Source organism: Pleuronectes platessa, chromosome 14 (assembly GCF_947347685.1).
Source record: "Pleuronectes platessa chromosome 14, fPlePla1.1, whole genome shotgun sequence".
Classification (NCBI taxonomy): Eukaryota; Metazoa; Chordata; class Actinopteri; order Pleuronectiformes; family Pleuronectidae; genus Pleuronectes; species Pleuronectes platessa.
In genome coordinates this window covers 7,160,515-7,172,701 of record NC_070639.1, presented here as the reverse complement: position 1 = coordinate 7,172,701, position 12,187 = coordinate 7,160,515, and the positions used below count along the sequence as shown (strand labels likewise).

Below are 12,187 nucleotides of genomic sequence, written 5' to 3'. Positions count from 1 at the left end.
AAAGAATCTGCTTCTAATTACATCTCAAACTGGTGACTTAACTTTTCATTGTTGGCAGTTTTCCCCGCTCCAGCTCCTGCCCAGGACTGGGTCTGAGAGTCAAGACTAATCAAAGGCACTTGTATGGAAAGCGACTGTTGGCCTCTGAAGGGATTGAGCCAGTTCAGGCCAGCCTGCCGCTCTGACTCTGCTTCTCTCCTTTTCTTTTCCCCCCTCACTCTCTCTTCCTGTCCTGTCTGTTTAAGGAGAGAGAGCCTGGGAAATTCCTTCAAGCTACTTTACTTCAGGTTTCTGTGGGATTTAAACATGCACACTGAGGTTTTGGTGCAGTCCATGTTGGTGCCGGTGTTGCTGATTCTGCTCTCTGCCGTGGAGGACACTTTGTTGCAATCAGTGAGGTGAGTTTCTGCACAGCTTTATTTGTTCTTATTTATTTTTGGGGTCGTCTGGATAGCACGGAGGAAGAGGGAGGTGCAGAGTTTTGCTGACAAAGACATTTGGGGTGCGTAATATGAAAAAGTTCAGGAATGCCTGTACATTGGAACTTACCTTTTTTGTGCAGATTCTTTATGCTTTTATTTTGCAAAAAAATGTAATTCTGCATACCAGGTCACGGAGTAAAGTTTATTTTTATAAATGTGTTATCTAATGTTGCATGGCACTTTTTGAAAGTTAAGGACAGTCATTTATTTTCCTTTTGATACACATGGTTGGAGTCTTCATGGTCATGAGTATGGTGCAAAAGAAACTTCAGTGACATCTGGGATGGACGAGGGCTGTGTTTTTCAAAAGCTTTTATAAGCAATTGCTTGTAACCATAAAAAATGAAATAAGGTGATAAAGGTACAAAACCTCAATTAGTTTATTTATCTGTTTTTCCAAAATCAACATGATTTATATTCACATCATGTCTACCATGTGCCTTTTGACTCCGTACTATGTTCTGTTCTTATGTTACCTGAGTACTTGATATGTCACTTTTCTTTTTAAACCAAATTTGTAATTAATAAGAATATCTTTGAAAAACATAGTATGAAGTCACTGATTTTGGTTAAACTATGAGTGTTCAAGATCAGTTTCTGTTTATGGGTCTTTTAAAAGTTGAGCCCCATCAGCAGAACTGTGAACGTTGCCATGTGATTTGAACTTAACTCAGCTGCCGAGCGGCTGTTTACTCCAAGCACCTGCACCGTGCCTGTGCAGTGATCACATTGTGTATGTCCCACTGTGCAGTGCAGCTACAGCAGCAGCAAACCCACTCATGGTTTACTACAGAAAGCAACAGCTCCTGGGAATTGCTGCGATTACACTGTATTCCTCGGTTTTTCTTACACGCATCAAAATAATCATATCATTTCATCATAACAAGTTGTGTGAAAAAATATTCCGTAAGTGTAAAGCAGTCAGTAATGTAGGCAGAGGCGAGTGCTATGAAATATACATGTTTACAAAGTGCATCCCACACAACATCCACAGAGACAGCAATTTCTGATGATTTATGGGTTTTGATAGTTACTCTCAATATTTTATATGAAACTAAACTAAGTGTGTCACCCACAGGTCCACACTGAAAACTTCATGACCCATGGCAAGGAGGTTATGTGTTCATCAAACATGTTCATTGAAGTATGTTGTATGGATCAGAAAAGAACCCTTTCAATTTTGGTAGTGATCTACATCAGTGGTCAGATACAACCGTTTTATCACTTTCATAGAGGGATTCAATGCATCGGGATATTAGTTAGTTAGATTAGTTGTGATAAACTTAAGCACTCTACCGCGATCCATTCTAGTTAAATACCCTTGACTAAGTGAGGTCAAATAATAATGTAGTATAATAACAATAAGGTGTCTGTAAACTAACAGGGAGCACAGACTGGTCGTTTACATACTTACCAAGGTCGGTGCAATCAACAAAGTTGTGTCAATTCAAGGTATTCTCCAGAGTGGACTCAAATGACTTCTTTGTAAAAGCCTTGTCATACAAACAGACTCATGGGGGATCGACAAGCATGAAATACATACAAACATGAAATAGAGTTGCAATGTAAAAAATAGGAGACTGTCATGCGCTGGCTCAAGATACGCGGTTGTGGCGTAGCCATCAGTCTAATTTGAAACAAATTGTACAAAGACATGGCCGAGCAGGTGTCTCCTCGGTCCTGAACACCTGTGTTTTCTGGTACAGTCAGCATCGGTGATCAATCAGGCCGTCAGCAGTTAACATGCCCCATTTTCTTAGCTTGAAAAAAGCTGCAGTTAAACGAGGCTCACGGTGCCAAGATCTGATGAAATTCAAAGTTTCCACTTGAGAGGAAGGGAGATTTTCAGACTCCCTGCTTCAGGGCTTGGGCAGACAGACAGTGAAGCCAGATACGAGAAGATTATCACATTATCTCCTTACCATCCTCTGGGTTCCTTTACCCATCATGACCGGGTCCTGTGTTGGAAAGGCTGAAACCTCCTTTAGCCCAAACACCCTCGGCAGCAGCGGTTCAAGCTCACAGCTGATGCAACAATACTAATGAAGATCAGCTGAGAATGGAGCAGGACAAAACTGTGGTAAAAAGAAGTGGATGGTAGAAAGTCATCTGGTCTTGGTAAAGGATGAGGGCTCAGACTGATCAACAGATGTATTCCAAATTCATTGTGCTGCTTAAAGAAGTCAAGACTAAACAAGCTCTTGGTGGGTGAAAAACACATGGAACACATGGAACACACACACACGCGCACACACACACTCACAATCTGTATTTGATTTTATCGGGCGTGTCAGGAACTCTGCAGATTATTTGAAATGTGTCTACTGTTCCCAAAGTGGACAGCTGGCCAACATCAAGAGAGGGGCAGGGAAAGAAAAAGAATGTCAGACGGCGTCCAAATGAAACAAACCTCACTGAGGGAGCCGCTGGAGGAAAGATGAAGCTCAGTAACATATACCTGCCGAAGTGTGATCCCTAATAGTTCACATTCTTTCTCGCAAGTGTGTGTTTCCGAAGCATCTTTTCTTTTTTCTTGATGTGGCCCCAAACAAGACTGTCCTCTGGTAAATCTATAAGTCATCTGCAGAAGCAGCTTATTACAAACCTTCATTAAGCTTGTGGGGGCTGATGTAATTAGGAGTTACAGCTGTTCCTTTCACATGTTAAAGCCATGCTGTTCCAATTAAACAACACTTTAACCCTTTAACCCATAGTTGTAACCACGACGACAAAGATCCGATCCTTTATGTAGATTTCAACGAAGGTCTGATACAACTATATGGTTCATAACTAAAAGAAGGGACAAACAACCTATGATTCGAATTAAATGGCTCAAGATCAAAAATGCAGATAATAAAATATGACTATACAATGCTTAATTATGTATGTGAATAAAGATGAAACATTAACATAACAAACATCTTCTAACACTGTTAAAATGTTCATGGGAAAAGGATTTGTTCAATGTTTCTATTCAAACTATAAATGCTACACAAAGCGAACATCTTGAATTGAGTGTTTCTGATGTATAAAGGAAGATGTCGATGCCCCACCCAAGCAAAGGTATTTTGAAGTACTCCCGTACACAGGTGGTATCACACTTGACCCTTGACCTCACAAGAATGACCCCTCCTTTTCCATTTATTTTCTTTCCCAGCCAGGCGGGTGCCGTGTGTCGGCTGTCCACCGACTCCTCCCTGCGCCGCTGCCGCACACCAGACGGCAAGATATGCAGTGGGAGGGGCAAGTGTGACTGCGGAGTCTGCGTCTGCACGGCCACCGAGCCAGGGAAGTTCTACGGGCCCCGCTGCGAGTGCCACGACTGGGTCTGCTCTTCACATAATGGGAAAACCTGCAATGGTGTGTATTGACAGATAACATAATCAGATGGTTTGGTGCTACAGCAAGGACCCAAGGGATTCTTCATGCTGTCTGATGTTCTTTTGTTGGAATCTTGTCCAGTGAAAGTTGAATTTTTTTAATGTGACTCTGTAGTACAGGCTCCACATATTTTAAACTACTTGGATGTGGATGTCGGTGATGGGTCAGTAAGGGATGTAGCAGATCTCTTTACTGTTGGGTTACATCAGAGAACCTTGGCAAATGGACTCTACAGCTGATGTTCCTGTCTCAGCCAAGTGGGAGGCAGAATGGAAAGCTTAAGGCTGTTATCCATAAACCTACTGAGTACATCTACGCTTTTTTGATGTAATTTCAAACACAGAAACACATATTTCACAGACATTTGGAGGATTCAGAATATTTCGGATTGATCTGTAAGATGTCTTTGAAATCCCACCCATCATCAACTTGGCCGTACATCAAAGGTCGCAACAGACAGACGCTTGATTACACACGTGTTACAGAGGCATTTTGCTCTTGCTGCGAGATACAACTTTGAACTTGTGATCCGTTAACTTATATTTGACAAGTTTTCAGAGAGAATCCTGTTTAGTTCATCGACCCTCATCAGCGTGTTTCCCTGATAGGTTTCTGGAGGTCTCCGCTTTCTGCATGCATTTTCCAAAAACACAGAATTGACAGACACATTTTAAGATGATTTCTGAGGAGAGAATAATAAACTTTTGTTTGGTAAATTGTTATATTACATTTTAGAAGCTTTTTGAGGAGGCTAGACATGAAACACGGTATCATCCAAGGTTAAAGGTGAAACTATAGCTTAAACCAATCTAGTACGACCGTACTGCATGCAAGTTCACTTTCATCGAGTTTTTTAATGTGGAATTTTGTCTAAACTGTTTATGGTGTAAATTTTGAATTTTTGATAACTTTAGCCGCTACCACCATCGGGGGAGGTTACGTTTTCACCCCTGTCTGTTTGTTTGTTGGTTGGTTGGTGAGCTGGATCACACAAAAGCAACAGAATAGATTACCATGAAACTTGGTGGAGAAGTGTGGTAAATAGGTCATGTAAAAACGTGAACCATTTTAGTGAAGATCCTGATAAGCTTTTTTTAACCTTACAAAATTGGGCTTTACATTTTTTTTTTTTTACCATTTCCAAAGAAATAATTCATGGATCTTAATATTTAGAGTGAAGAATATGGTGCAGCTTGAATTTGAATTCAAGGGGAACATTATAATTAAACTGTCATTTTTGTACTTTTGACTGCAGGCATTGCATCAGAAAACAGACATGATTCTTACATAGAAGCTTGGAGAAAGGTTGATGTAAAGAAAGAACACCCTCACCTTTGTGTCCTCTGTAGTCACTGGACTGGAGTGTTAGGGTTTAATAGAGTTAAATATATGTGCATCTAGAGCAGGTCTATTGGAGATGTGTGTGTGTGTGTGTGTGTGTGTGTGTGTGTGTGTGTGTGTGTGTGTGTGTGTGTGTGTGTGTGTGTGTATGGTGTGCACATGGAGGAGAAAGTGATTTATTTGGGCAGACAAGTTGGCTGCTGTGAGGAGCTCATTATGGTTCAGCAGTCTGGAGTGAGAAGGCCCTGCTTCAGCCTGATAATGGGGTTTCACTCACTGGTACGCCGTCTGCAAATGGAACCGAGACGCATCAGCAGAGGAATGGGTTTTCACACACTGTCCACACACACTGTCCACACACACACTAACACATGGGATCAGGCTCATTCTCCGTGTGTAACATTCAAAGACGCACAAGCAGCAACATACCCAAAGTCGTATTCCCATGCGCATATAGGGTCAAACAATTCTTTCCAAAAATTACACCCCCCCCCTCCATTGCTCAATGGCCCATGCAGCGAGCACTGTCTCCTGTCTGGTATCTGCAGCCAATTCCCTTCCCTGCGGCTCCCGTATCTCTGCCTCTCACAACTACCCACTGATAAGATCCAATAGATTTTCTTTCTCCTAAAGGGATAAACTCTGTGTTTTCCCCCAAAAAATAAACATTAGCTTTCCTGGCACTAAGTTGTTCCTTTACCTTGGATGGCATTCATCAGACAAACATGAGATATTTCAGAGCTCCTCAGTCAGAACGACAAGTCGAGCTGGACAAAGGAAATAGCGATGATGCAATATAGCGATACAGCTAAAGTAAATACATAAACAATCATTTGATTAAATATTGTTGAAAGCCTAGTTCTAAGCTCTTTTTATTTACATAATCAATTTACAAAAACAAATTTTAGGTAATAGTGCTGTCACCGAAGAGCAACAAGGCCCTTAGTTTGTTTCATTGTGTGGGGATATTGCATGGTATTTCCTTTGGTTGCATGGTTTTCTTAAAGATGCAATCAATAGACGTGCAAGTCAACTGCACTAGACGTACAGCTGCACTAGACAGTCTCTATATCAGTATGTAGATAAATATAGGCCTAGGGTGCTCTTGCAGAATCCATGCTGAGTTAGAGGCATTATAGAAGCATGGGGGAGTAGTTCCCCGTTCTCTCCAGCGACAATTAGAGGAAGAAGAATAGGTCTGTGTGGTATTTTATCCTGAGCAAAAGACCATAATATGTTCTTTTTATGTGCAGCATTATTCTTCCCAGACTCGTAGTTGCAGGAATACATTTTGTTCTAATTTGTGATATAGTACGTAGGAGTGAGAGTAGGGATAAGAGTGTTTCTTTCCAGGCTAAGTCCTCGTCCCAGCCCAAGTGTTTCACTTGTGTCTGATTACTCCGGCCTCCCTTGTGTATTTCATCTCTGCTCACCATTCGTCTTCATCAGTTCGTCTGCTCTGTTCATCTCCTCCGTTTGACCTTGTACTTTTTGTCCCAACTCCCTGGCGATTCATCGTGTCTTCAACTTAGTGTGTTGTCCATTTGAGTATTTGGACTTTGTGTTTGCCTGTGTGCCTACAGGAGACTCAGTAAGCACGTCGTTTCACGTTTATCACACTTCGCTGCACCAACCAGTCATTGTCTTGTCTGCATTTTGGATTTTCAAAATGTAACCTTCGCAAGAGGTAGATTTTAAACCTGCAGCTGCTCCCATCATGTCATCACTCTATCGTGTGCAGGATGGGAACACAGCAAAGTGATGCTTTGAATTACCAGGTAGCAGAGTTGCAAAAACTATTCTGGAATACCAGGTTCATTACTTTCATGATACGGCCTATACAATTGTATACTATATTTACCATGACATGTTCCATCATAAGGTTACATTTAGCATCCAATCCATAATAATGGATGTTTACTATGCCATGTGTTTGTTTGTAAGTGGGATTACCCAAAAAATAATAAACGTATATTTCGTTGAAATCTTGTGAAGATGTTGGGACCTGACCCAGGACAGAACCCATTCTACTTAAGAGCGGATCGGTGCTTTATTGATTTATTTTCTTTATTGAACATGGTGAGATTGGGTGTGAGCCTTTTCTAGGTGCCCTTCTCAGGGTCTCTGCATGTTTCAACAAGTTAAAGGTTTTTCAGACCATGAGTGAGATAGAAGACCTATGGCGAGGGTGACAGATATGAAGGAATATCAGTCCTAGAATTACTTACCCTTCCCCATAATTTAAGATAAGGTGAAGTAGCCTCGTAGAGAACAACCCTTGAAATCCAACGTTATGAGCATGAGGTACAATCTTTCCCAGAGCCAAGTCAAGTGTAGTTATCAGTACTATGTTGGTCTTATTTGTAGTATTACTACAGCGTGAAAATATGTGTATCATTGAGAAAAATCTAGAAGAAAGATAGATAGTTAATACAATTATTTTTGTTAGAAGTGTAATAGTGTTAAATGAACTTAAACATAATTAAGTCCTTTGTTAAATGTATTTGAGACCTGGCAAGTGATATTTTTAATGTCAGGGTCAGGCCTAACCCTCAACCCTAACCCTAGCCTCAACCCTAACCCTAACCTAACCCTAACCCTAACCTTAAGCCTAACCCTAACCCTGAGGCCTACAGTTGATTTAACTGGCTTAGCTTTGTAGACTTTTAAAGACCCAGCAGAAACCATGTGGTTGTATTAGTGCTGATTCTGCAGGCTGCACACAAAGCACCACTGCTGTAGCTCACATGTTTTCCCTCCTCCGGCACATCCCACACTCTTGCAGAGCGATGGGATGATGGACTGGTCTGACATCTGGTCACCAGGTGTGCAAAACCTCCCTGTCAAGTCAGACTTCTGACTGTTTTCGACCTGTTCGGTTCTGTTTCCTCGTTCCCAGTTTGAAAATAAACGAGAAATACAACATTTGACAGTTTCAAGTTTAATATCTACCCTTGTTTTCGATGGTTTTGGAGAAATATAATCAAGTTTATTTTTGTTCTTTTCATATTATTTCTGTAAAGACTCCCCTGCTGTCATAGACGGCAAACATGACAATCTTTCCACTCTTTTTTCCGTAGCCTTCCCTCTCTTCTTGCCTCACTGAATGAGCCACGTGAGCTCCCTCTCCCCTCACTTGTGCCTGAACTGTCTCTCTCGGTCTCTGTGCCTGTCTGTTCAGAACCGAACAAAGTGTTTTCCTATGGTGTGTGTTCAGACAGGCTCTGCTCCTCTGTGATTTACTGTATGGTCTTTTTCCATTGTCAGGAAACATAGAGGGTGGCCCAGGCCGCTGCGGGACAGGATTTCCACAGTGTGAAAAAAAACAAACACTGTATAATCAACTTATTTGTAATTACTGTTACAATGTTGAGTAGCATTAGACCATAATATATAATATTAAGGATGAACAACTTAGTGACCGATCGTCCTTGAGTTTAGTTTTAATTGGAACAAAATGATTTGACATTTATTTGGATTTGTCTTTATCCTCTTAACACAGCAACATTTATTCTAGGACACAAAGTATTTGATCAAACTCAGGTCAGTGATTCCCTCTGTGTCTTTGGTAACAGCTGCCAAACCCCCCAGACGCTGATGTGGCTTAAAGCAGCGAGCCGAGCAAATATGTGATCCAGAACAATCTGTAGCTTTTTATGATTCTTCATAATTCCGATTATGACTTTGGCATATGTGTTTCCTTCTCACCCCATCTCAAAGGAGAAGTTTAAATGGGGACGTGCAAGCCTGAAAGTGTGAAAGTATACACACACACACACACACACACACACACACACACACACACACACACACGCATCGCTCTCAGGCTATGGGTTTTTCGGAGCCTCTGTTCTTTCCCTAGCTGGCTCAGGCCGCGAGCCTCTGCTCCCCCACGTGCCAGAGCCAGAGAAGATCCCACCCAAGGGGGTTTTATGTCAGCAGCACATCAGAAGCCAGTTTGGCCGGTGCTGCTCCAGATCAAACTCCTGCAGAAACACTTTCTGTTTAGCATAACACAAGGCAGTGATGTCGCATCCAACAAGGACACATTAAAGCCAGATGATTTAAACAAGTAAACTAATCGTGGGAAAACAACTCACTAATGGCAATCTGTCCAAAGTGACTAATAGTTTTAATGCATCATTTGTTGATTTGCAAAAGAGACAGAGAGAAAAAAACAGAAAATTATGACTGAGAGTGGAATGCAGTCCTTGAGCTATTACAGCCCATTAAAGTGTTCATCTCTGGATGTAGTCTTTTTCTAGTACATATTTTGATGTGCACTCACTTTGGAGCTTTGCTAGGCTGTGTGCCTGTGTGGTGAGTCACCTAATGGTTCCAATGTGGGCTGCAAGGAGAGTAAAGACACTCAAGTCTTTCCGAGTAGATTATAACAGGCATTTTTGACAATACATGCTTTTTTTTATTTTCATTACTAAATCAGTAATGATTTAGATTATTGCCCATAATGAAATTATTGATGAACAGTGTCATTTCCTGTATGAATGGTTTAAAGAGAGCAGACTATTCCACACATGACTGTACAAAGGAATAATGTCTGAATATAGGGACTGAGTCCTAATAAAATCATAATATTATGGGGTAAAGTTTGGTAAATTTATGAGAGCTAAGCAATAATTGTGAAATTGTTGCGCCTGATTAAGGTTTATGATCCAGAAGGAGTGGAACTGCAGCGAGTAGTTCAAGTAAATTCTATTTTATTTGTATAGCGCCAAACATAAAACACATTATCTGTGAAGGTCAAGACCTTAAATATGATAGAGAAACTCAACAGTTCCCACAATGAGCAGCACTTTGGTGACTGTTGAGAGAAAAAACTCCCTCATTAACTAGAAAAGAGAGAGAGAGAGAGAGAGAGAGAGAGAGAGAGAGAGAGAGAGAGAGAGAGAGAGAGGGAAAAAAAACACTAAGTTATTGATATGTAGTAAAAAAAAATTATAAATGAATGTGGGGGCAGAGAGACTGAAAGAAGGGGAGACATGGTCAGTGCATGATGGGAGCTCCCCCAGCAGTCTAGACCTATAGCAGCATAACTAAATGATGGTTCAGGACTCACCTGATCCAGCCCTATAGGATTTATAAAATAGAAACGTTTTGAGTATAACCTTACATTTTAAAGATGGTGTCTGTTCCCAAACACAGAGTGGCATGGTTTCTCCTTGCTGCTTCTGTCCTAATAATGTGTTTTTCTTACTTTAGATGAATTTATCTGACTGAATAAACGTTATTGTTTTAATATTATTCTTCTCAATTATGACTTTTCCCCCCCAAAACAAGACTGAATTCTTGTTATATTACAACTTTATTCTCGAAATCTATGAATTATTTCCTTTTGAATATGGCCCCAATACTCCCATTAACCAGATACTGCACAATAATAATCTACTAATGTGGGCTGTACTCACTTTTTAGAATCACAGACATGGAGGAGGCGGGGTTTATGAGCTATATACTGCAGCCAGCCACCAGGGGGCAGCTCAGATGATTTGGCTTCACTTTTGGGGAACACGTCATATCTTTTTCCCCTACATGTATGTAAAAGAACATACTTTAGTAAACCAAAAATATAAAGCGTTAACTTGTGATCCTGGCCTAATTAGGTTTAAAATAATCTTTTGATGTTACAACATTATGAAATCGCAGAAGAACACAACCAGATGCCTATTGGGGGAACTATAGAAACTAGAAGGGGAGGAAAGCAGGAGTTCCTGGTCCTGTGGAAAGCACACACAACGAGTTATTACCAGAGACAGGTGTCTCCTAGATCTTTCCCGCAGAACACGAGCTGACGTGCTGTCGTTTCACGGTCCACAACCCTCAGGGAAAGAAAAGCAAGTAGGAATAATTACTCACCGAAATGAGTATCATGTTGCAGAGAATATGATCCAAACAAAGTAAGTGGAGAAATGCCATTTGGAGTGGAAACATCACGCAGTAAATGAGCTTAGCAAAAGTCTTGGGGAGTTTGGAGATTTGCAATTGAAAATGGAAGCTGCAGTGAAATCTCAAAATAGCCCCAAGATTGACTCAAATGTAAATGGGAGTAAATTACTTATGGCATATGCATTGAAGCAGTAGTTATTAAGAATTGCGGATTTACCATAAACCATACAAACCTATTTCCGTGCTTTTCCCTCTGTCTGTTTTATTTCTTTGTAAATCAACAAGCGGGCTGAAGTCTAAATTCAATACAAAATTAGCTCTCTGGATGAGTCACCGTCCTCTCCCTGTAACCATTAATCATGGTTAACACTACATCACCTGTTATTACTGCCGCCGACGCTGGTAAGGACACAACATCCCCCCCCCCACCCGACCCCCACCAAACGTTTCCCTGCACCTGACTGGCCGGGGAGCGGGTGAATTACTGCTCTGGAAGCACCAGGAAAGATGAGGCGCTGTGAGACAGCCACCTTCCCACACACATAAACCATCGCCCAGCAGACAAGAGAGTTTAATACGTCCGAGTGACTGTCAAGCGGAGATTAATGTGGGCTAGTGGGTGGCGGAGACTTTGTAATAGTCCACTGAATTAAGTTGGAGATACTTTTAATCTAATTCAGTTTTGCCGCTATTGTGAGGTGGTTCCCATCTGCAAAACCTTAATGATAAACTATAAAGATTCTGCTTTAATCTTATTGTCATATTAACTTCATTAGCATGGGCTAGGTGGAATGATAACCACACAGCAATAGAAGAGTAACAAACTGTGGTTGTGATCTGCAGTTGAGTTTATGTTTTCACTTCTGTTCGTTTGTTTGTTTTTTAGCTTTTGTTTGTTACAAGAATTATGCAAATACTGCTGGATGGATTTCCATGTAACTTGGTGGAAGGATGCGGAATGGTTCACGAAAAGAGGCTTTCCTATTCTGGTGTGGATCCCTGCTACTTTTATTTCACTTTCCTTTACTTTTAACCTTGTGTGTGACGTTTGGTCCAGCTTGATTGAATTTAAGGGGACT

At 41.1% G+C, this 12,187-nt stretch overlaps 1 protein-coding gene across 1 annotated transcript in view; it reads left to right on the top strand.

The window, feature by feature from the left end:
• Nucleotides 1–201: 201 nt before the first annotated feature.
• The window catches only part of itgbl1 (integrin, beta-like 1), a 39,450-nt gene continuing 27,464 nt past the window's right edge, over nucleotides 202–12,187 (top strand). Inside the window, exons 1-2 of the mRNA XM_053440132.1 lie at nucleotides 202–398; nucleotides 3,640–3,842. Of these exons, the coding sequence (XP_053296107.1) occupies nucleotides 307–398; nucleotides 3,640–3,842 (295 nt within the window). The 5' untranslated portion in view covers nucleotides 202–306. The remainder of the gene's footprint in view (nucleotides 399–3,639; nucleotides 3,843–12,187) is intronic.